The sequence below is a fragment of the Macaca nemestrina genome, chromosome 4 (assembly GCF_043159975.1).
Source record: "Macaca nemestrina isolate mMacNem1 chromosome 4, mMacNem.hap1, whole genome shotgun sequence".
Taxonomy (NCBI): Eukaryota; Metazoa; Chordata; class Mammalia; order Primates; family Cercopithecidae; genus Macaca; species Macaca nemestrina.
This window is the reverse complement of record NC_092128.1, coordinates 28798113-28822422: the sequence shown is the minus strand read 5'-3', so window position 1 is coordinate 28822422 and position 24310 is coordinate 28798113. Positions and strand designations below refer to the sequence as shown.

At 46.0% G+C, this 24310-nt stretch overlaps 2 protein-coding genes, 1 long non-coding RNA gene and 1 other non-coding gene across 15 annotated transcripts in view; 3 read left to right on the top strand and 1 right to left on the bottom strand.

Annotated features, from left to right (window-relative positions):
* Positions 1–15450, bottom strand: part of LOC105471390 (uncharacterized) — a 28121-nt gene extending 12671 nt beyond the window's left edge. For 2 of the 10 annotated variants that reach the window (XR_011621972.1, XR_011621979.1), the window contains exons 1-3: positions 13970–15450; positions 12946–13112; positions 12120–12143 (exon numbers count right to left, since the gene is read on the bottom strand). This is a non-coding gene — a long non-coding RNA (uncharacterized lncRNA). Of the gene's footprint in view, positions 1–12084; positions 12144–12945; positions 13113–13969 lie in introns of all 10 variants that reach the window. The other 8 variants (XR_011621978.1, XR_011621973.1, XR_011621975.1 and 5 more) reach the window with 8 other exon arrangements.
* LOC105471389 (carboxypeptidase A4) overlaps positions 1–16598 on the top strand; it is a 55949-nt gene extending 39351 nt beyond the window's left edge. The window contains exon 12 of one of the 2 annotated variants that reach the window (XM_011723854.3): positions 16517–16598. Coding sequence is in view for 1 of the 2 variants with exons in the window: in XM_011723856.3 (XP_011722158.1) it covers positions 5785–5786 (2 nt within the window). In the remaining variant the exon portion in view is untranslated. Of the gene's footprint in view, positions 1–5784; positions 6093–16516 lie in introns of those variants that run through there. The other variant, XM_011723856.3, reaches the window with a different exon arrangement.
* Positions 8439–24310, top strand: part of LOC105471392 (carboxypeptidase A5) — a 30623-nt gene continuing 14751 nt past the window's right edge. Inside the window, exons 1-5 of one of the 2 annotated variants that reach the window (XM_011723859.2) lie at positions 15426–15443; positions 15951–16008; positions 16517–16711; positions 17878–17959; positions 20118–20252. In XM_011723859.2, coding sequence (XP_011722161.1) covers positions 16596–16711; positions 17878–17959; positions 20118–20252 — 333 coding nt within the window. In that variant the 5' untranslated portion in view covers positions 15426–15443; positions 15951–16008; positions 16517–16595. Of the gene's footprint in view, positions 8575–15425; positions 15444–15950; positions 16009–16516; positions 16712–17877; positions 17960–20117; positions 20253–24310 lie in introns of those variants that run through there. The other variant, XM_071094507.1, reaches the window with a different exon arrangement.
* Positions 14536–14639, top strand: LOC112424882 (small nucleolar RNA U13). The gene has a single exon (XR_003015820.1). It is a non-coding gene; the product is annotated as a small nucleolar RNA U13 (small nucleolar RNA).

The window sequence follows — 24310 nt, the reverse complement described above, 5'->3', positions numbered from 1 at the left end:
CGTGTAGCCAGAAAGAGACTCATTCAAGCTGGAAAGTGAACATGTTGCTGGGCCGGGGAAGGCCTGTGCATGAGCAGTGCCGGCCCTGGAAGAGGGTATTTCCTTCCCTCTTGCTGTCAGCACTGCAGAGAGATGGGAAGGCCCAGACGCCAGCTCTGCCGTCGTGGAGGCCAACCGCATCATAACCTTTGGAAATTAAATCAGGAGATCGGGAGGAGGATGGCCAGAGCTGTTTCCCTTACTCCCAATAGAAGAAATAGAAACGACATTGATCAGTGTTCTTCTGGGTCACTCATACTGGAAAGGGCTTTTACTCCAGCAATATTAAGATTTTACTTTTTATTTCTCTGATACTTGGATCCAAATACTCTTCACCAACAGCTACCGTTGATACTTGAGCAATGTAAGGCTCAGAGGGAAGTTGTTACTTAGGACTTGACGGCCCTGTGTTCTAAATCTTTGTTTTCAACATCCTGAAGCATCTCTCAAATTTCTCGTGGTCTCAATGCTTAGGGTATTTCTGTGGTCCTGGGAAAGGATAGGCCTTCCTTGTTTTTTGTTTTTAAATTTATTATTATTATACTTTAAGTTCTAGGGTACATGTGCACAATGTGTAGATTTGTTACACATGTATACGTGTGGGCCTTACTGTTACTGCAAGAATCATCTTCCAGAGTCAGGCTACCTTCTCCTTCCCTACATGATACATTCCTGAACATATCCACACCTCTATCTATCTATCTATCTATCTATCTATCTATCTATCTATCTGTATGTATGTATATCTATAAAAAGCCTTAAGGATGCAAGTCTAGCAGTAGACACAGATTATAATGAGAAGTCTGTTTCCAGTGAGCCAAAATCCTGCTGCTCAAATAGAATGACAATATCAGGCAAAACCAGGGAGCTTGTCAGAAACGGAATCTCTGGCCCTCCTCTAGACCTTATTGCATCAGAGTCTGCATTGAATATAATTCCAGGTAATTCACATGCACAGCAAAGCTTGGGAAGCACTGAGGTAAAAAATATATTATTAATTATATCTCACCTCATCAACTTTTAGACAGGTGGTCTCCACCTTGGCTATACATTAAAATCACACGGGGGCTTTTAAAAACTACTGACGCTTGGAGCTTTACCCCAGGCCGATGGAAACAGAATCTCTGGGCATTGGTTTTATAAAAATCCATCCAGGTGGTGCTAATGGACTGCCAAGGTTGAGGACAACTGTTTTAAACTCTATTTCCGGCACCATTTTCCCAGTGTTTTTTACATCTGTTGAGAGACAGTTCTCCTTGGGCCTTTTATATTTCTGCATATCTAGATAATTCCAGATGATCTTTTCAAGAATGTTAGAAGAACAAACAACCTTGAAAGATAGACAATATCTCCCTCTGGAGTGAAGGACAGATTTCTCTACTGTCCGTTATAATAAAAGTAATGTTCCTTCTAGAGCAAAGGGCAGTTAGGCTCACTGCCTATTATAAAAGATTTGGGGACTTCCGGCTTTAGTGCTGACATGTAAAGAACTTGGAAACTGTTTCAACAAGAAATAAGCTGAATATGCTGAAAGCTAATGACTTTTCTCGGACCTATCAGAGAACTGAACTCCCAAGGCACCTGCCACCCCCAAATCTGGAGAGAGGCCAACCTTCTGCTCCAGGTACACAGCTGTGATCTGTATACCTGGAGGAGAGACTGTTAAAGCCATAAGCTGGTAAAAACACTTACATGGTAATTTTGATGCAATTGGAGGCTGAGTGTGAACCTGCTTGAGATTGAGAAACTCCCGGGGGCCTGTAGCCTTAGGGGCTCCCCCAATATGTTTGTGGATCTTACCTCTAGGAACTCCACCACGTTCTCATAATGAAGCACCAAGAAAAAATCTCTGGTGTTTCTGGCAGGGTGAAGAAAGGTAACCATTTTGAAATGCCCAGAGTGTTCTTCATAACAGAGGCCTACGTTGCTAGGAGAAGACTTTACCAGAGCCTTATCTACTTGGGGGAAGGGAAATTATCCAAATCCAGTCCCCTGTGATATTCCTATCTCACCCAAGAGAGGGGGAAAAAAACTAAGAAACACTTGTGAAAGTCACAGCCCAGAGACCTGCTCATCTCATAATCATAAGATGATAGAACATTTTTCTCCTCCTACATCCTACCACCACACCAAGAGGTATAATGAAACTGGGTTAAAGCTGAAAGAACTGGAAGATGCTGACTTTCTCAGAGGAGGAGTACTTAGGGAAACCAAAAGACAGCTGGGGAGACAAAACCAAAGATCCCTGAGGAATTGGAAGCCTCTGGCACCAATAACTACAGAAAACATTAAGCACAGCCCAACTCCTAGCCAGACTAATACAAGTCTCACACTGAAAGCCTATTTACCTCAGTTTCTATTAGTCAATATATCATGTCCAGCTTTCAGAAAGAATTTACAAGGCATATTAAAAGGCAAAACAAAACCCAAAACCAAAATCAAAAACATTGTCTGTAGCTGGGTGTGGCGGCACATGCCTGTAGTCCCAGCTACTCAGCAGGCTACCGGGGAGGATCACTTGAGCCCAAGAGTTCGAGGCTGCAGTGAGCTATGATAGTACCATTGCGCTCCAGCCTGGGCAACAGAACAGGACTTTGTCTCTGGAGAAACAAAACAAAACAAAGCAAAAGCTATCGGAAGAGAAAAAGAAACCAAACTCAAACATGATACAGATTCTGGAATTATCACATAGGGAATAAAAAATAACAATGATTAGAGCTGAGTGTGGTGGTTCATGCCTAAGTCCCAGCTACTTGGGAGGCTGAGGCAGGAAGATTGCTTGAGCCCAGGAGTTTGAGTCCAGTCTGGGCAACATGGTGAGACCCTGTCTCTAGAAAAAAAGTAAAATAAAAAAAAATAAAATAACAATGATTAATGTGTTAAGTGTTCTAAGGGAAAAGACAGACGGGTAATGTAAGCAGCAGAAAGATGGAAACTCTAAGAAAGAATTAAAGGAAAGTATTATGAATCAGAAACACTGTGACAGAAACAAAGAATGCCTTTGATGGGCTCATTATTGGTAAACCAGAGACAGCCAAGGAAAGCATCAGTGAAACTGAAGGGGGGAAAAACACTTCTCATATTGAAATGCGAAAGACAAAGGATGAAAAAACCCAGAACAGAACACCCAAGAACTGGAGGCCAATTTCAAAAGGTATAATGTACACGTCATTAGAATGCCAGAAGCAGAAGAGAGAACAGAGCCAAATAAATATTTGAAGTAATATGCTTGAGAATTTTCCAAAATTAATAGATACCAAACACATATCTGTGAAGTTCAGAGAAAACCAAGAAAGATAAATACCAAGAAACTCTACCTAGGCATAACATAATTAAACTGAAAAAAAAAAATAATTGAAGTCTTGAAAGAGCCGGAGGGAACACTTTACCACTTTAGCAATAGAGAACAAGAATAAAAACCACAGCAGACTTCTGGTCAGAAACTATGCAAGCAAGTAGAAAGTGAAGTGAGGCCGGGCACGGTGACTCACGCCTGTAATCCCAGCACTTTGGGAGGCCGAGGTGGGTGGATCATGAGGTCAGGAGATCGAGACCATCCTGACTAACATGGTGAAACTCCGTCTCTACTAAAAATACAAAATATTAGCCAGGCGTGGTGGTGGGCGCCTGTAGTCCCAGCTACTGGGGAGGCTGAGGCAGGAGAATGGTGTGAACCCGGGAGGTGGAGCTTGCAGTGAACCGAGACCGCGCCACTGCACTCCAGCCTGGGCAACAGAGCAAGACTCCATCTCAAAAAAAAAAAAAAAAAGAAAAAGAAAGTGAAGTGAAATATTTAAAACGTTGAAAGAAAAAAACCCACCAACCTAGAATTATATACCCAGTAACATTATCCTTCAACAGTGAAGGCTCAGCTGGGCACGGTGGCTCAAGCCTGTAATCCTAGCACTTTGGGAGGCTGAGGCAGGATGATCACCTGAGGTCAGGGGGTCTGAGACCATCCTGGCCAACATGCCGAAACCCCGTCTCTACCAAAAATACAAAAATTAGCTGGGTGTGGTGTTACACGCCTGTAATCCCAGCTACTTAGGATGCTGAGGCAGGGGAATCGCTTGAACCCAGGAGGTGGAGGTTGCAGTGAGCCAAGATCGTGCCACTGCACTGCTGCACCCCAGCCTGGGTGTCAGAGCGAGACTCTGCTTAAAAAAAAAAAAAAAATAGAGAAAGAAAAAGAGTGAAGGATAAATATTTTCGCAGACAGATACTGAGGGAATTCATCACCAGCCTATCTGCTCTACAAGAAATGTTAAAAGAAGCATTTAAGGGGCCGGGCACGGTGGCTCAACGCCTGTAATCCCAGCACTTTGGGAGGCCGAAGGCAGGTGGATCACGAGGTTAGGAGATCCAGACCATCCTGGCTAACATGGTGAAACCCCGTCTCTACTAAAAATGCAAAAAATTAGCCGGCCGTGGCGGCGGGCGCCTGTAGTCCCAGCTACTCGGGAGGCTGAGGCAGGAGAATGGCGGGAACCCGTGAGGTGGAGCTTGCAGTGAGCCGAGATTGCGCCACTGCATTCCAGCCTGGGCGACAGAGCGAGACTCTGTCTCAAAAAAAAAAAAAAAAAAAAAGAAAAAAAAGAAAAGAAAAGAAGCATTTAAGTGAGTAGGAAAATAGTATAAGTCAGAAATTCAGATCTACATACAGAAAGGGAAGGACCAGGAATAAATGAAAGTAAAATAACTTATTTTTCTTATTCTTAATTTATCTAAAAGATAACTATTTGTTTAAAGCAATAATAGTAGCAATGTATTATGTGATTATAACATATGGATAAGTGAAATAAATTTCAACAATGTCATAAGGGGCAGGAGAAAAAAACTGGGAATACTTCGTTACGAGGTTATCTGCTCTACATGTGAAGTAGTCTAGTGTTATTTGAAAGTGAACTTTGGCCCGGAGGGTGGTGGCTCACGCCTATAATCCCAACACTTTGGGAGAATGAGGTGGGAGGGATCACCTCAGGTCGGGAGTTCGTACACCAGCCTGACCAACATGAAGAAACCCCGTCTCTACTGAAAAATACAAAATTAGCTGGGTGTGTTGGCACATGCAATCCCAGCTACTCTGGATGCTGAGGCAGGAGAATCGCTTCAACCCGGGAGGTGGAGGTTACGGTGAGCTGAGATAGCGCCATTGCACTCCAGCCTGGGCAAGAAGAGCGAAACCCTGTCTCAAAAAAAAAAAAAAAAAAAAAAAAAAAAAAAAAAAAAGTGGGTGGGGGGGAATTTGATCAAAAACTAGTGAACTTTTGCCCACTTTCCCCAGTCAGACATGAGGTCACAAAGGCAGAATTTCGCTCACGGTGGTGCTCAGCAAATAGCCTTTTGTTTCCTAATACATAGCTTTCAAGGACTGTTAAATTCTGCAATATCTATCACCATGAATTTAAATAAATTTCAATTTTAAAAATCAGATTTTGCCACCCAGAAATATGTGAAAGAAGAGGTACTGATAGAAACAAAAGCATGGTGGTGGCAAGCTTACAAAATAAATTGACGTAAGAACTCTAGGCAGAATTCTTCAGATTTTTTCATCCTGCACCCCTATAATTTTTAAAAAATCTAGCTTGTCACACCCAACATATGTAACTATGTATTTATACATTCTGTACAAATGCCACTGTAGTCATATTGTATATTTTATAAAACATAAAAATTAAAATAAAAAGAATGAGATAAAAATAGAGCTTATAAGTCTTAATAGCTCCTTCCTTTACCCCCTGGTAGGAATGAATGCCTCACTTTGGAAATCACTGGATTTGACTGAAAATGCTTCTAATTCTTGACTCCGATTTACCTTGAGCTCTCTAATAGATGTGAATAATCTCATAAACGAATGCCTGCCTCTTCAAGCAGACCAGGTAGGCAAGCTACGGCCCGCAGATCAAATCTAGCCTCCATAGCCTTCAAGCTAAAAATGGTTTTTACATTTTTTAAACGTAAAAAAGACTCTTTAGGCTGGGCACAGTGGCTCATGCCTGTGACCCCAGCACTTTGGGAGGCTGAGGTGGGAGATCCCTTGAGCCCAGGAGTTCGAGACTGGCCTGGGCAATGCAGCAAGACCCCGTCTCTATGATTTTTTTTTTTTTTTTTTTTTGAGATGGAGTCTTGCTCTGTCACCCAGGCTGGAGTGCAGTGGTATGATCTCACTCACTGCAAGCTCTGCCTCCCAGGTTCATGCCATTCTCCTGACTCAGCCTCCTGAGTAGCTGGGACTACAGGTGCCCACCACCACGTCTGGCTAATTTTTTGTATTTTTAGTAGAGACAGGGTTTCACTGTGTTAGCCAGGATGGTCTCAATCTCCTGACCTCCGCCTCCCTAAGTGCTGGGATTACAGGCGTGAGCCACCACGCCCAGCCTTTTTCTTTTTTTTTTTTTAATTAAAGGAAAAAACAGACTCTTTAGTGAGAACAGTTGCTGTATCTTACCTTCTGGACCCCAAAGACTAAAATCTTTATTTTTTGGCCCTTTCCAGAAAAAGTTTGCTGGACCCTGGGCAGGGAAAGCATGTGGGTCACCTTTACCTTTCCTCTAAATGGTGAGGCCTTGGAAAGCTCCACACAGGGCTGTCCAGGTGGCTCTCCAGGCCCAACGGGCTGGCCGTGGCTGCAGCTGCATCCCTTCCTTGGCCTGTAGGCTACCAACCCATGCTCTCGCTGGGAGCAGGCCCTCAGCCTGTGCTCTTGGGCACCTCATGGTGGTCATTAGCTAAGTCCCAGATGACCAGACACTAGGCACCCAACCAGGGAGCCCTCAGCCCCAGCCCACTTCCTTGCAGTATCTCTGAGGAGTTTGGCAAGTGACATGTCCTGGCCAGCCATTCCGTAGCTCTTACTGCCCTGTGGCTGGTAGGGGGGTCTGGCCTCCATCCAGAAATCCAGCTGGCAGGGAAGGAGTGGGTGTAGTACGGTTGAGAGGAGGCCAACTGGGTGCCTGGATGGAGGCAGCCATGTGGCGGAGGGTTGCCCAATAGTCTATCATCAACTTCTGGGCATATATCTGGGCAGGAACGTATATCCTGGAGGAGAGGGAGGCAAGACCTTGGTGTTAGAGGCCTGCATTTAAGGATGACACCAGGGGATGACACCAGGGGAGGCAGGTCCCTGGTTGTGGGTGGTGAGAGTGAGGTCCAGTAACTAAACATGGGGAGCAGCTCAAAGCAAAGGTTTAGGAGCTCTGGACTGACAGAGGCAGAGCTGAGTGGAGCAGGCAAAGGTGAAGGTCCTGGATGTGAAGGTTTGTTCCCTAAGCTTTGGGGAGTCATTGGAATGAGTGAATACACAAATCAGTCAACAAATAGGTCCTGGGCAGTGGCCTGGCTATACCAAGAGTTCCTGGGATGATGCAAATGAATATGACACAGCCCCAGCCCACAAAGACTTTGTTTTGTGTTTGCAATGCCTGTAAAGAATTAGAATCTATGGTGTGTGATGGAGGCAAAAGGCATGATTAGCTAAACTGGGGAGATGTGGTCATAGGCTCGGGTTCCCTGCAGTGGGTGGCCGCAGACTGGGATTTTGCATGAGCAAGTAAATTTGGAACCTCTAATCCAGAGCAGCATTAACCTACCTTTTAGGCGTTTCATTGTTTTCTTGGATTTTTAATATTCCATTTCCTGAAAGCACCTGCTTGGCATATTTCTGAAAGGTGGGATAAGCCTGTTTTTTTGTTAATTAAATCACATTTTGACTGCACTAGGGGAGCTTTCATTTTAAGAAACAGTGGCAAATCCTCTCGATAATCAAAGAATCCTTTTAGAAAGGGAATGATGATGATCCTGCTGTTCTTTTTTTAAAGATTACACTGGATGTATTTATTTTCCTAAAACACCCAAAGGGGACTTTTGAAGACTAAAACATAATTTAGTTTGGAAGTTTTGTTTGTGGATGTTGGAGCACCTCACTCGATCTCTGGAGACCCCCAGGTGGTCCCCAGCCAGACATGGGAATTAATGCCTTTAACGAGGACGAGATTCAGGGCTAGAATCAAATTTCCTGCAGTCTCCCCATCACGGTTTGTCGAGTTAACTCCTTCACATCTTACCTAACTCAGCTCAAATGCTACTGTTTGGCTGGGTGCTTTTAGCTTTAATTTTGTGTATGTGATAAAATATACTTAACATAAAATGTATCATTTTGTTTTTAAGTGTAGAGTTCAGCGGCATTAAGTATACCTACACTGCTATGCAACCATCAGCATCATCCATCTCCAGGACTTTTTCCTCTTCCTAAACTGACATTATATCCTCATTAAATAACTTCCCATTTGCCCATTGGCAGCCACCATTCTGCTTGCTGTCTCTATGAGCTGGACTACTCTAGGTATTAAATGCCACTTTTACAACTTCTCTTTAATTTAAAGGGTTACTCAGCCATCGTATGAAGAGTCAGAGTTCTACAAGACTTGTTATAAGAAGCAACAGAGTCCTGCTCCTCGCTTTCTTCACCGGTCTTGCTCTCTGGCAATAACCACATTGAGTTCTTCTAGCCTTGATGCTCAACATTCATAAGACTAGGTAAAGTGCTTATATTGCTACTTCTTGATTTTTCAGTTTTGGGCATTTTTGATTGATTCTCACTATAAAAAGTAAATTAACTTCCCCGTATTTCCTTTAAAATATGATTTTTTTTTCGAGACGGAGTCTTGCTCTGTTGCCCTGGCTGGAGTGCAGTGGCGCAATCTCGGCTCACCACAAGCTCCACCTCCCGGGTTCACACCGTTCTTCTGCCTCAGCCTCCCGCAAAGCTGGGACTACAGGCGCCCGCCACCATGCCTGGCTAATTTTTTGTATTTTTAGTAGAGACAGGGTTTCACCGTGTTAGCCAGGATGGTCTCGATCTCCTGACCTCGTGATCTGCCCACCTCTGCCTCCCAAAGTGCTGGGATTACAGGTGTGAGCCACTGCACTTGGCCTAAAATATGTTTTATTGTGAAGTATATCATATGTACAAGATCCTGTATAAAACTTCAGTGGCTGTTAAAAAGAAAATTAACAGCCGGGCACAGTGGATCACACCTGTAATCCTAGCACTTTGGGAGGTCGAGGCGGGCAGATCACCCGAGGTCGGGAGTTTGAGACCAGCCTGGCCAACATGGTGAAACCCTATGTCTATTAAAAATACAAAATTAGCCAGGTGTGGTGGCAGGTGCCTGTAATTCCAGCTACTGGGAGGCTGAGGCAGGAGAATCACTTGAACTTGGGAGGCAGAGGTTGCAGTGAGCCAAGATCACACCACTGCACTCCAGCCTGGGCAACAGAGTGAGATTCTGTCTCAAAAAAAAAAAAAAAAATTAACACTCTTACCCTATCATTCAGCTTAAGAACAAGAATGCAACATTATTCGAGTAGCCTGCACATGCCCCTCAAATGTACTCCCTTTCCTTTCCTTTTCTAGACAAAACCACTAATCATGCTACTAATTTTCTTTCTTTTCCTTATAATTACTGCATAAGGACTTATTCCTAAACAATATGCTGTTTTGTGGATGTATGTAAATGGAAACACAGTGTGTTCTGACTCGCTTCTTTCGCTCAACATTACATTTTTTGAGGTTCAACCATGTGGATGCATGGCGCTGTAGTTGACTCCTTTTCTCTGCTCTTTGTATTCCGTTGTATGACATCTCCATTTATTCGGCCAATCTTGTACGTATGTTCTGGTGACATGTGCAAGAGTTTCTCTCTTTTTTTGTTTTTGAGACAGGGTCTCACTCTGTCATCCAGGCTGGAGTACAGTGGTGTGATCACAGCTCACTGCAGCCCCTACCTCCCAGGTGCAGGCCATCCTCCCACCTCAGCCTCCCAAGTAGCTGGGACCACAGGCGCGCACCATCACACCTGGATAATTTTAACTTTTGTAGAGATGGGGTCTCACTCTGTCACCCAGGTTGGAGCACAGTGGCGTGATGACATTGAGTTTTCTTATTTAAGAATAGAGTATACTGTTAGATTTGTTTGGAATGTTAGCATTTTCCAGTAGTTTTATATTTGTCTCCAGGAAGCATGGAGGCCAAAGCAACTCCATCTTGGATGCTAATCTGCCATGTTGACTTCTGGTTGCCCCCAGATCGGGGAAGGCCTCAGGATTTCCAGTTTGTCTGTTGTTCCTTGTGTGGAGTATGTGCTTGCCGTGAATCCTGCCCTGGGGTTGGTACAGCCTTGATACTATCACCCTTCAACTGTCCTACAAATCCCTTCGGAGTTATCCTGTCCCTGTGGTGTATGGGCCATGGGTCTCGGGGGTAGTGGTGCAGGAATCACCAGCTTATCTCACCAATACCTGATACACAGACATGACTTCTGCTTCTAAGTCCCTATTAAATGTTTCTTTCTAAAAAACAGATTTGTCGGCCTCTTTCTTGGACCTCTCAGCTTCCTAAGACTTTGGGGGCAGGTTTGCATATACCTGCTTACTTCAGAACAGGGAGGATTGCACATTGCTTGTTAGAATTATTCCTGATTTTTTTTTTTTTTTTTTTAAGAAGGGGTGTCCCGAGTAGCTGAGACCACAGGTGCATGCCACCATGTCTGACTAACTTATTTCTACTTTTTGTAGGGACAGGGTCTCCCTATGTTGCCCAGGCTGGTCTTGAGCTCCTGTCCTCAAGTGATCTTCCCTCCTTGGCCTCCCAAAGTGTTGGGATTACAGGCATGAGCCACTGCACCTGGCTACATGCTTTCTTTTATTAGTATTTACCTGGAATATCTTTTTTCCATCCGTGACTTTGAGTCTCTCTTTGTTCTTATGTTTTAAGAGTGCCTCTTGTGAAACCATATAGCTAGTATTTTTTTTCTTTCTTTCTTTTTTTTTTTTTTTTTGAGACAGTCTTGCTCTGTCGTCCAGGCTGGAGTACCGTGGCATGATCTTGGCTCACTGCAACCTCTGCCTCCTGGGTTCAAGCAATTCTCCCACCTCAGCCTCCTGAGTAGCTAGGATTACTCCCACACCATGCCTAGCTAATGTTTGTATTTTTAGTAGAGACGGGGTTTCACCTTGTTGGCCAGGCTGGTCTTGAACTTCTGACCTCAAGTGATCCACCCACCTCGGCCTCCTAAAGTGCTGGGATTGCAGGCCTGAGCTACCATGCCTGGCCATATAGCTAGGATTTTAAATAAATCATATTGATCATTTTTGTCCTTTACTGAAGAGTTAAATCCATTTACATTTACTATTATTATTAGGCAAGTTTCTTCTTTTTATGCCCTTTCAATTTGTTCTACTTTGTTTTTCTTCTAGGCTCTGGAGTATCTTTATGTTCTACTTTTTAAAATTTCTTTTTGTAAATCTTTTTTCCTCATCTTTTTCTGGTTTATGTTTCCTCCTTCATCTCTTTTTATCTTTATCCTTTCTACCTGTTTGAAAGTTGTATGCACTGGATCTATTCTTCTAGTTGTTGCTCTAGCTATTTGAACACGCATATTTACCAAAATCTAAAAAATTGTCAATATCTCTCTTTTTTTTTTTTTGAGACGGAGTCTTGCTCTGTTACCCAGGCTGGAGCGCAGTGGCCGGATCTCAGCTCACTGCAAGCTCCGCCTCCCGGGTTCACGCCATTCTCCTGCCTCAGCCTCCCAAGTAGCTGGGACTACAGGCGCCCGCCACCTCGCCCGGCTAGTTTTTTGTATTTTTTAGTAGAGACGGTGTTTCACCGTGTTAGCCAGGATGGTCTCGATCTCCTGACCTCGTGATCCGCCCGTCTCGGCCTCCCAAAGTGCTGGGATTACAGGCTTGAGCCACCGCGCCCGGCCTATTGTCAATATCTCTCCGTTCTCCCAACAATTCCAGGACCTTAAGACACTTTAACTCTGATGACCCACTTGCAGATAACATACTATTCTTGTCCAGGACTTAAAACTTTGCTGTTAGATGATGCTGGGAAAAATGTTTCCTGAGATTTCATACCCACAAGTAAGCTCCCCAACATGAGTCTGTGGTTTAAGTTTATGCTAACTATGCAGTCCAAAAAAAATCTTAAATTATTTAATTTAGAGTGGTCTCAGGTTGGTAGTGTCCCCAGCAACTTACAGAAGTAGATGCAAATCTTCTCTGGAAGAACTCACCTTCAACCCAGGCCTCAAGGGATTCTCACAGATAAATGTTCAAGGAAAATGATTGGTTCACAGATACGTGGCATGAAAGAAAATGCACCATGAGTGAGAACCAGCAGAAAGAATACGCAGCAGAAATAGACTTAAAATATCTAGGAACTGTAATTATCTGACACAGAATATAAAATATCTGTCTTATACGTTTAAAGAAATAATAAATTCTAAAATAGATAAGAAATTCAAGTCATTTGGGCTTAAATAAAAAAAAAAAAAACAAATAGAACTTCCAAAAATAAAAAATGAATATCATATTGCATTGACTATAAAACAGGATTGATTTTATAAGATGCACCATAATTTTATGTGCCATCAACAATACTGCCAATTATCATTGCAAGATGCCACCAATTGTAAGATGTATCCTGATTTTAACAGTGTTAAAAACGTGAGAAAAAGGTTGCAGAATCAATGAACCTTAGCAATTGAAATGTAAAACTTCACAGATCAATTAAATTGCAGATTAAACTCAGCCAATGAAAAAATCAGGTAAGTGGAATAAAGACACAAGTATTTTTTACAGATAAATTATCCAGAATGTAGCCCAGAGAGACCACACAATGGAAATATAACAGAATGGTTATGAGTCTTGGGGGCTAGAATGAGGACGTCTAACATCTATCCAGTCAAAAGTTTCAGATGAAGGTAATAGAGAGGAGAAGGGGCAATGTTTAAAAATATAATGGCTGAGAAATTTGGAAAATAATGGAAAGCGAGTAACACGCAGATAGAGGAATTCAAATGATTCTCAAGCAAGACAAAACAAACAAAAATTCCATACCTGGACATATGATGGTGTATCTGAAGAATACATGATAGTAAAACTGTGGACCATCAAAAGCCAAGAGAAGATCTTCAAAGAAACCAGGAACAAAGAGAGGTCAGCTTCCGAAGAACAGTAAGTCAACAACTGATTACCTTTTAGCAGCAAAAATGGAAGCCAGAAGACTGTGGGATAATATTTTCAATGTGTTGAGAGGAAAACAGTAATAAACTTAGAATTTCTATCCCCAAAAACCCTTTCAAGAATGAGAGCAAAATAATTTTTTCTTTCTTTCTTTTTCTTTTTCTTTCTTTCTTTCTTTCTTTCTTTCTTTCTTTCTTTCTTTCTTTCTTTCTTTCTTTCTTTCTTTCTTTCTTTTCTTTCTTTCTCTCTCTTTCTTTCTCTCTCTTTCTTTCTCTCTTTCTTCTTTCTTTTTGTTTTTTTCTTTCCTTCCTTCCTTCCTTCCTTCCTTCCTTCCTTCCTTCCTTCCTTCCTTCCTTCCTTCCTTCCTTCCTTCTTCCCTCCCTCCCTCCCTCCCTCCTTCCCTCCCTCCCTTCCTTCCTTCTTTCTTTTTTCTCTTTCTTTTCTTTTTTTTTTTGAGATAGGTTTTTGTTCTGTCACCCAGGCTGGAGTATGGTTCACTGCAGCCTCAAAGTCCTGGGCTCAGTCGATCTTCTTGCTTGCTTCCCGAGTAGCTAGGACTACAGATGCATGCCTCACCATGCCCAGCTAATTTTATTTTATTTTTGCAGAGATAGGGTCTCCCTGACTTGCCCAGGCTGGTCTTGGACTCCTGGACTCAAGTGAACTCCTGGGTTCCTCCTGCCTTGGCCTCCCAAAGGACTGGGATTACAGGTGTGAGCTGCTACACCTGGCCAAGAATTTTCAAATAAGTAAAAACAGAAACCTTCACTAAAGGAAGGTTTGAAAAGATAGATTTGAAGCAGAGGGAAGATGATTCTAGATGCATGGTACATGCATCCAGTAGGAAAATCAAGAACACCAGCATTCTGAGAAGTTCTCTGAGGCAAAGCTTGCTTACCTCTTTGGTGTCTGTCTGGCTTTTCCTCCTTTTGGGGATCTGTAGATTCTTGTATTTGTGCCAACCCAGCGATGGCTTTAAAAAAGCTGTTACTCAAAATATTTTATCCTGCATTTGAGTTCTTTCATTTGGGCAGGATTGCTTAAGTATCTAACCTACCAACCTGCAGGAAATAAAAGTCCTCCAATAAAATTTCTAATTTACGGAAACTCTCCTTCAGTCTATATGGAGCCCATGTTACCCGTCCTCATGGTACAATGTGCCTTTCCCTTGTAGCACAAACACCAGCTACAGTTTTACACTTATCTGGAGTGAGATGGGCTCCAATCACCAATTATCTGCATGCTATTTAAATTAATTGTCTACTTACCCCTTTAGAAATGGAAGGGCCAGATATGTGTTGCTTTCTATTTTGCTTCCAGATTTTAGCAAGTGCCTGGAAAATAGTAGGTATTCAGTGGACATTTACTGAGTAAATGATTAGGTGAGTAATTAATTGTGAGTGAAAAGCCAACCTTAGGTCAAGCATAGCTATGTGTCTCTGCTTCAAATCTAGCCATAAGCTGATAATTGCAGTTCATAAGCATGATAATTGGGTGCTCACGCATGCGTGTGTGAGATGTATCACCCTCAAACCTTGTTACGATGTCAGCACATTATCCGTCCAACATGAACTTAGAGGAAGCAAAATCAAAAACAAATCCAGCCATTGGAGATGGTGCTTTCAGTGTTGGCGAATTCCCAGAGAACTCTGCTGTCCAATGTGGTAGCCATTAGCCACATGTGGCTATTTAAATTTTATTTAAATTAATTACAGTTAAATACAACTCCAAAATCAGTATTCAATCACACTAGCCACATTTCAAGTAGGCTATCCTATTGGGGGGTGTGGACATAGAACATTTCTATTATCACAGAAAGTTCTATTGGAAGCTGTGTCATAGAATTCTCAAAAATTCCTAACTGCTTCTCTCTCTCTCTTTTGCTCTTATTCTTTCTCTCTCCCTCTCTGTCTCTTTTCCCACCCTTAAGCCAAGTACAAGGATAGTTGTCTCATTATTGGTGGCTTAAAATGATGTTTTTGAACAAGAAGATGCTGGGTACTTTTGGTGACTAGCACTATCTCTGTTTATTTCCTTTTAAACTCTTGAGCTATTGTTTAGCAATACACCCTTTTATCTCCATTGATACTGAAGCTGAATGTTACTTGGGTGGAAAGCATAACTGCTTTCTTTTCTACGTCCTTAAACCCTTTGCTAATGTTACTCTTTGAGAGTCCCCAAAGCCAGGGTTCTAGGAGAGTCTGGCATGTGTGAACAGCTGAACTACAAAATAATGGAGTAGGGCAGGTTGGTGGGGGAGCAGGGCATTCTGTCGATAAAAGAGCTGCCTTCTCTGGACACATAGCCGGTTAATTGGCCATTCTGAGATACTATGGATGGGGAGAGGGGGCTTCTGAGAATCGCCGGTGACAGTTAAGTGGCCTATTGTTGACGTCCTCTGCTGAACGACTTGGTTGGATTCAGCCTCTGCCTTACCCCCACCCCCTGTGGATTTTCTGTTAGATTCATCATTTGCCATTCAGGCATCATCTTTCACTTTCTCCTTCCAAGATGACTGCTTTGTGTGCTGGCCCCTGCTTTACTCCTGCTATTCCCACACTATAAAGGGAACTGTGTGGGGCTTCAGCAGGACTGAGAAATTGACTCTGCTGTCTGTTGAGAACTATAATAATGACTACGGCGACCTTCATGTGTAGCAGAAAACCCACTATCTGTGCTAGCACAATGATGACCACCTGAAGACAGAGAAAAGGGAATCTTGATTGAATTCCTTCTCATACAATATATAGTTATTTCCTTTGTTCTCCTCTCCATTCTCTTCTCTCCCCTTCTCCCCATTGCCACTGGAGGACTGATCTCAAATGTGGCTGTGACTAAAAGTTAATGCCTTTGAAATAATAATACATTGCATTTTGCAGGCTTTACCAAGCCAGTTCACTCAAGTTGCCTCATCTATACCCCTCCAAACCCTGTGAGGTAGGGAGGGGAGGTATGATTTACCCCATTTGATGGATGAGTAAACTGAGATTTAGAGATTAGGGCAGCTGCCCCAGATATTTTAGACGGGAAGTGAGCACCCAGTCTCTGTCTCTAAGCCCAGTGGTCTTTCAACGGCGTCCACACCCTTATGTGTAAGGAGGATATAGCCCAGGGAAAGCATGAGTGGGCTAGGGGGAGAAGAAGAGCAAAAGAGAGGATGCTATAGAGGAGGGAGGAAAGGAGGGTGTCCCAGGGCTGCTGGCTACTCTGGTCTTTCTCCGGAGCTGGAGGCTTTGACGCTCACAAGGGGCTGCCCTGGCAAACCTGAGAGAAAAGAAAAGCTAAGGGCCTGTCTTCCTCCTTCTCTCTTCCCTCTCCCTTTCCCAGGAGAGGATGTGCTGGGTTGGGGCAGGGCAGCCCTAGCTCTCCCAAGGCCTGGCATGTGGGAGCCACATGCTGGGTGCCCCAGACAGCCTAATGCTCATTCTCAGGCCGGACCTTCCAGCCTCTAGGTGCTGTGCTGCCCTGAAGCCCGGTCCATGGTGCCCAAGGAAAGCCCCTGAAGCTCACCAGGAGGAAGACGCATGCAGGGCACTCCTGCAGGAGGGACGAGCCCTGGGCCATCCCCCATGGACAGGCAGACACTCCTGGTCTTCAGTTTGATCCTGGCAGCAGCTTTGGGCCAAATGAATTTCACAGGGTGAGTGGCTGCTCCGCAGCGGGAGGGAGGACTGGTTGGGAGGAGGGGACTGGATGTCCCAGCAGGAGGTGGCTGCCCCACTGGTGCCTGATCAAGGCGGAGAGTCAGGATGTGGGTTCCTGCCCTGAACTCACTTCCAGCTTTGTAGCCTCCCACTCTCATGCTCCAGGGCTGGCTCGTTGGTGGTCCTCCCCAAATCCAGAGTTCTTAATCCAGAGTCCAGGAGGAAGCCCCCGGGGCTCCAAGAATCCCCTGAAACCACATGCAACAGTTTTCCTATACAACAAGGGCTTCTTCAGGGAGGAAGCATGCATAGCTTTCCTCTGATTCTCAAGGAAGTTGTAGCCCCCACAAGACTATGTACCTCTACCAAAAATGGATGTGGGTGTCGTCCTCCTTTGAATGACAGGAAGTTCTAGTATTACACGCCAGGCCCTCTGTGGATGTACTTTGAGCCTCCCCAAGGTCCACAGGTGGATGCCCCACCACGCTCCACAGTAGAGAAGGGGAGACACAGCAAGCGTAGAGAGGGGGTTCCTCACCCATGGTCTCAGAGCCAGCCTGTGAGGGCAGCAACCCCATCCCCGGCGTCACACCCCAGAGCCCACACCACAGGCCTCTTGGTTACGCCACCTCCCGCCCACCTCCATCGGGAAGGGAAGGAGCTCAGCTTCCTCCACGTCAGGTGGGGTGAGGTTATCTGATCTCACCTTCCGGGCATTGAGACAGACCATGGCCTTGGGGCCCCCACGCGAAGAGCCCTTGGGGTCACCACTGGTCCCCCCAGCCCCTGTGTCTACTCCTTTCTCCCCTTCATTCTTTTCATTTGACACACTGCCCCCGTCCCCATTCCTTTCCCTTCCTTCTTCCCCTGGCTTGGCCTTCAGTCCAGCAGTAGCACTGACAGGCTTTATTTAGACCCTGGGGTGATCTGTCCTTGGGGCTGGAGAGCTCACTGGCTCTAGGCTGAAGGACCATGTGCTTCTCAGAGCTGCCTGCGAGTCCCGGCTGCTCAGGGCTCCTTCAGCCTCCACTCGTGTGGTGCCTTCCAGCCTTCCCGCTCTGCCTTCAGCGGGGCCTCTGCTCCATTCTGCCCCTTCCAAGTGACACAGCCTTCCAGGGATCCTTCTCTGCAGCTTCCTCCGCCTCTCCCTGTGTTTTTCTAGGGACCAGGTTCTTCGAGTCCTGGCCAAGGATGAGAAGCAGCTTTCACTTCTCAGGGATCTGGAGGGCCTGAAGCCCCAGAAGGTGAGGACTCCTCAGGCTTGAGGACACCCCCCACACCCTCCGCAGTGGCTCACACCTTCAGCTCCTTGTCCTGCCCCCCTGTACCCCAAACCTGCCCTCCTGAGGTCCCTGCAAAGAGCACAGACCTGTGGGAAATCACATGTGGCTCCTCTTCAGGAAAAATCAGGGACACTTGCCCAGAAATTTGGGCTGCCTTTTTAGGCCATATCTCCTCCAGCCACCCAATCTCTCCTGGATAGGGAGCTGCTACACAACCCGTCAGGGCACTGATCTCCAAACGGCAGGAATTTCCTAAAGCCACACGGATGGCGGGGGGAGGGGGAGGGAACACAGTGTCTCTGGGTGGGATGCCACATCGCATGGAGATTGGACACGTTGGCCTCCCAAGTGAAACGGCTTAGCTTGGCAAACCTGTATCTTATCTGAGTTCGTCCCTGTCAGCCTGAGCATCTGTTCTGAGAACACTTGTCCTCTGCAGGTTTTCACAATGGAAAACATTTTTGTTGACTTTGACTATTACATAGAAGGGTTTTGTTAGGGGGCCACTGGAACCACCAGATATTTCTGGATGTGGTCAAAGCCCTTGCTCCTACTTGTCTGAGTGTCCCGTCGACTGGGACTCATGACGTTTTATGATCATTCTCTCCATTTTACTAATTGAAAAATAGGTGTTGCAAAAGGCTGACCTAGGGACCCAGGTCCGGCCTCTCCTACTTCTGTGGGGATGGGAGCAATTATCCTTCCCTTTCCTGACCAGGGCTCTTGTCCGTGTTCATGTCCCAGATGATGAGCGGCCTCATCTTGAGGACTCTTTAGGACTCTTGAGGTTCTCTGTATCCAGGCGAAGTTGCAATGAGTGTGAGTGAGGTGTGGAGGTGACAGGGCTTGAAATTAGGGAAAGAACCTCAGTGCCTTGGGGATTTTGTTTGTCACAGTCTTTCCGCTCAGCCTTAGGGTTTCATTATGGAACTGGGGCCCTTTTAAGTGTATGGCAGTCCCTCCTGATTGACGGTCAACCTAAAACATTACATGAAAAATTTCAGAAAGAAAAAACTCATAAGTTTTAAATTGCAAACTGTTCTGAGTAGTGTGATGAAGTCTCGCACCTGCACACTGTCCACGCTCCCCTCCGCGAGTCACTTACTGACCGTCTGGGTCATCAGACCGACTGTCACTGTGTCACGGTGCTTCTGTTTGTCTAACCCTTATTTGACTTGATAATGGCCCCGAAGTGTAAGGCTAGTGATGCTGGCATTTGTTCTAATTGCTCTATTTTATTATTAGTTACTGTTTTTAATCTCTAACTGTGCCTAATTTATAAGTTAGGGCCAGGTGCGGTGGCTCATGCCTGCAATCCCAGCACTTTGGGAGGCCAAGGTGGGCAGATCATCTGAGGTCAGGAGTTCGAAACCAGCCTGGCCAACATGGCGAAACCCCCGTCTCTACTAAAAATACAAAAATTAGCCAGGCGTGGTGGCACGCACCTATAGTCCCAGCAACTCAGAAGGCTGAGGTAGGAGAATGGCTTGAACCTGGGAGGCAAAGGTTGCAGTGAGCTGAAATCATGCCATTGCACTCCAGCCTGGGTGAAACTCCATCTCAAAAAAAAAAAAAAAAAAAATTATAAGTTAAACTTTATTATAGGTCTGTCAAAAACGTAGAGTGAATAAAATCTAGTATTTAATAGCACAACAGAGTGACTATAGTCAATAATAATTTAATTGTATATTTTAAAATAACTAAAAGAGTATACTTGGAGTACTTGGATTGTCTGTAACACAAAGAATACGTGCTTGAGTGATAGATACCTCATTTGCCCTGATATGATCATTACATATTATATACCTGTATCAAAATATCCCATATACCCCAGAAATATATACACCTACTATGTACCCACAAAAATTAAAAATTACAAAAAACCTGTATCCCAAGTCTGTATGTATAGGAAAGAGCATAGTCTATATAGGATTCAGTACTATCTGCTGTTTCAGGCATCCACTGGGAGGTTTTGGGACATCACACCCCTGTCCCCATCTCCTACGTAGAAAAAAGGTCTCTACTGGCTGAGAGATTCTCTGGATCTCTGGGGTCACCTACAGGATTGTGTGGAAGGACATGGAGTAATGCAGCTGTCTCTCTTTCCTTGGTGAACAAGGTGGACTTCTGGCGTGGCCCAGCCAGGCCCAGCCTCCCCGTGGATATGAGAGTTCCTTTCTCTGAACTGAAATACATCAAAGCGTATCTGGAGTCCCATGGCCTTGCTTACAGCATCATGATAAAGGACATCCAGGTGAGGCCCTGCCCCAGCAAGGTCTCTGCCTTCTGCCTGCCTTTCTGGTTGGGGCCCAATATGGAGGAGATGTTCTCGGGGCTAAAAGCGGACAGGTGGTTTCTGGGTCTCCATTGGTGTGTTTGTGAACATGCTGTGGAAGGAAGTGAGCCACACGCTTCTCAGAATCTGAAGCTAGGACAGAGTTCATGGGGGAAGCACTCACAGTGTGGGAGTGGAGAGGACGCCTGTGATGAGCCCTCCTGGGGAGGGATTTGCAGCAATAAACAGCAAAGGCGCGTGGAGAAGGGAGACAGGAGGATGTAGCTGGGGTCTTCCCAGGGGCACCGTGGGAAGGTGCCCCTGGATAACTTCTTCCTTTGCTTATCTGACCACTCCCTCCTGTTCCCGCTGTGTCTCAGCCATCCCATGCCTGGGGGAACGGCTTTACTCCAGAGGATTGGGAAATGGTGAAAGAAGCAGAGAGATCACTGATGTGGTTGCCTTCCCCTGACCTCCACCGCATGGCTGTCTGCACAGGGCATCTCCCCCAGGCAGGATTCTCCCAGAGGAACCACTTTGGGAGAGCAGAACCGCTCTTGGGTAGGACAAAGGCAGCCTTCAGCCTGGACACCCCAGTCTCCCTGCTGCTTTCCCTGAGTCTTTTCTGAACATCATGAAATTCTGTTTCAATTGTTCTATTTGCCAGGATATCTTAAAGAGCCCCTGAAAGGTGCTGGCAGCACAGCCTCCTTCCTAGAGATCTCTGTGGGTACCACTGATTGGTTAAGCCTCCCTGGCTGCATCTTTCTGCAGCTGCTGCTGCTGGCCGTGTACCTGTGGAAGTGTATCCATAAAGATTCATTCCCAACCTTGTTGTACGGTGCTAATCTCCCCTAAGGGCTCCGAGTGTGGGAACACAGAGCCTCCCGGAGCACACACACTTGACACTGTATGTCAGGGGATCAACGCATCAGGCAGCATTCCATTCCCATGCGAGCGCAGGGCTGGGGCACTTTGGTCCTTTCAAAGACCTTTATCCCTCATCAGGCACATCTGTTTCCCGCTCAACATGTGGGGGTGGGATATTTCTCTAATGAAATCCCCCACAAGCAAAAATGGGGAAACTCCCACAGACAAAAGAGGCTACCACATCAAAAGAAATAGAACTGAATTCTCATTTTTAGCCCAGGCCTCTATTTTGAAGTTTCCATTTCCCTGGTTCAGCCCCACCCTGGGAACTCCACAGCATTTGGCAAACAGACACACAGAGGTCTCTAAAAACTTTCTGTTGATTTCTGCACATCAGGGACTGCCCCAGAGTCCCCTCTGAGCCTCCCCCACTGGCTTTAGCCTGTCCTCTCCCCACATCCGCAGCCCCGAGTCCCTCTAGGGCTTTGCCCTCCCTTTCAGGAAAATGCTCTGACCTCTTAGCCTTGGTCCAGCCAGGCAGGATTTTCACCAACTCGCTCTTCCTGCAGGGATCAAGCACTCACTGCCATACTTGAGATCATATTTTGGCTTAGAGGGAGCTGGGGGTGGGGGTGGCTGGTGTGTTGATGTGTTGAGGGGTTGATGATGGGGAGGGGTCCAGGAGGAGGGAAGCTGAGATTTGCTAACAGGACTGAAAGGGCTTTGCACCCCTCAGGTTGTTGGCGTCCAGTCTTGTATTTCAGATACAGAGGCACGGGCGTGATTTTCTCCCTGTCCTCTGGATCCCCTCAGCCAAGTACTTGCCAATGTCCCCTGCAGGGTGGGCCTTCGGTGGTTGTCTGCTGAATGACTTGCTCAGTTGGGGAGTTCAGGACAGGAACGACCTTATTCACATGTGGGTCTTTGTTCCTCTGGCCCCCTCCCCTCAGCCAAGGTTCAGCTCCACGCTCTGTATCCATTTTCCTACCCCAGCACCCACCATAGGACTTGCTGCTTCATTAGGGCTTGATAAATGTCAGTGGAACAAATGGACATTCATTAGGAGGAGGAAAGGAAAGAGGAGTGGTCGTGTTTGGTGGCTAGGACCAGGCTGGAAAACCTCGATGCTGGTTTTCACTTTGGCCAGAGGCAGGGGAGATTTTGGAATCTTTCCCTCCCTCTGCTCTGTGATCAGCGGGATGCTTGAGAAACATGAGGCAGGGCCATTCATTCCACTCACAGACACAGAGAGCCCTACTGTGTGCTGTGCATTGGGCAAAGGGCTGGAAACACAGAGATAAAAAACCTGGCCCTGTGTCCAGGAGAGCCGGAGGGTCGCGGGGGGCAGGGATGGAGGGGAGTAAGCCGGTGGTTACAATGGAGTGGATGAGGGGCTGATGGAGTGAGGGCGGTTGCTATGGGAGCGCATACAAGAGGCACTGCACGCTGCGCTTCTGAGAAGGCGGTAATTACCGTGCGCTGAAGAGCAGGTAAGGGGGGCTGGCCAGAGGAAGGGGGGCCCCCACCCCGATTGGCGATGAAGCCAGACCCCATCGCAAAGAGTGCCCTCCACCATGTGACAAGGTCAGGATTTTATCCCGAAAACTAGGGAGGAGTCACCGGAGATGCTTTGACATGATCAGATTTGCATGAAAACCTGGTGGTTTTCAGAAAAACCACCCTGACAGTGACAGTGTCGAGTTGGGGACAGGGCCAGGGAGAGACTGACAGGCAGGAGGGTGGTGAGGAAATTGCAGTGGGCCAGGCAAGAAATTATCTGATTCCGAGCGAGCTCTATTTGCATTTAATTTTTCTTCACCTCCTCGTTCTTTTCAGCCCTTTGGTTTTTTTTTTTTCCCCCTAGGATGAGTCACCATGGAAAAGCTTCACTTGAGCAATCAGCTCTGTGGCTTTTAATGGCTTTTTTTCTGATTACAAAATTAATAAATATTCATGTTAGATAATTTGGAAAATAGTGGAAAGCACAAGGAGAAAACAAAAATCACCCATGCTCTGACCATCCAGAGCAGAATACAATTGGGTGTAAATATTGCTTTGCCAATTTCCCTCACCCTAGTGGATCACTCTCATCACCATGCAAATAGAGTTGTTTCTCCCATTTACAAAAACCCTCTCTTGATCCCTTCCCTCTCCCCTCCAGCCATCACCCCATTTTTATGCTTCCCCATAGAGTGAAACTCCTGAAAATACTGACTCTCCCTGTCATCTCCATCCCTTTCCGCCAGCAGGCTGCCTATCCCCTCACTTCACCAAAGCTTCCCTCGACAAAGTCACACACAACTTCCAAATCCAACCCAATGGCCGACTCTCAATGTTCCTCTTCCAACAGCACAACTGGTGGCTCTCTGCCTCCTGGAGTCTGTCTCTTCTCCTGGCATCCAGGACTTCTGTGTTCTGTCTCCAGCCCGCACCTCCTCTCCTGGATCCAACCGCCTACTCAGTGTTTCCACCGGGGGGTCTAATGAGCATCTCCAACTTTCCAGGTCCAGACCAAGTTCCCCTGGCCCTTCATCAGTGCCTCCACAGCCCTCTCTGTCTCAGGAAATGGCAACACCATCCTTCCAGTCACTCAGACCAGAAGCTGGGAGCCATTCTTGACCCCTTCCACAAACCCCCCCATCAACAACAGATTTATCGCTGCCTTCAGGATGGATCTTAGCACATCCCACACCAGCCCCTAGGGCCCATGCGCCATCTCCTCGCTCACCTGGGTTCTTCCATTCGCTTTCTTTTTTTTTTTTTTTTTTTTTTTTTTTGAGACGGAGTCTCGCTCTGTCGCCCAGGCTGGAGTGCAGTGGCGCGATCTCGGCTCACTGCAAGCTCCGCCTCCCGGGTTCACGCCATTCTCCTGCCTCAGCCTCCCGAGTAGCTGGGACTACAGGCGCCCACAACCGCGCCCGGCTAATTTTTTGTATTTTTAGTAGAGACGGGGTTTCACCGTGGTCTCGATCTCCTGACCTTGTGATCCGCCCGCCTCGGCCTTCCATTCGCTTTCTAACTGCTCTCCCCACTTCCCCACCTTGACTCCTTATTACCTAGTCTCTAAACAGCAGCCAGAAGGGTCCTTTAAAACTATTGCAAATTCAAGCATGTTGTTCCTCTGCTTAAAACCCAACTCATTTGGAGTAAAAGCCAAAGCCCTTGCA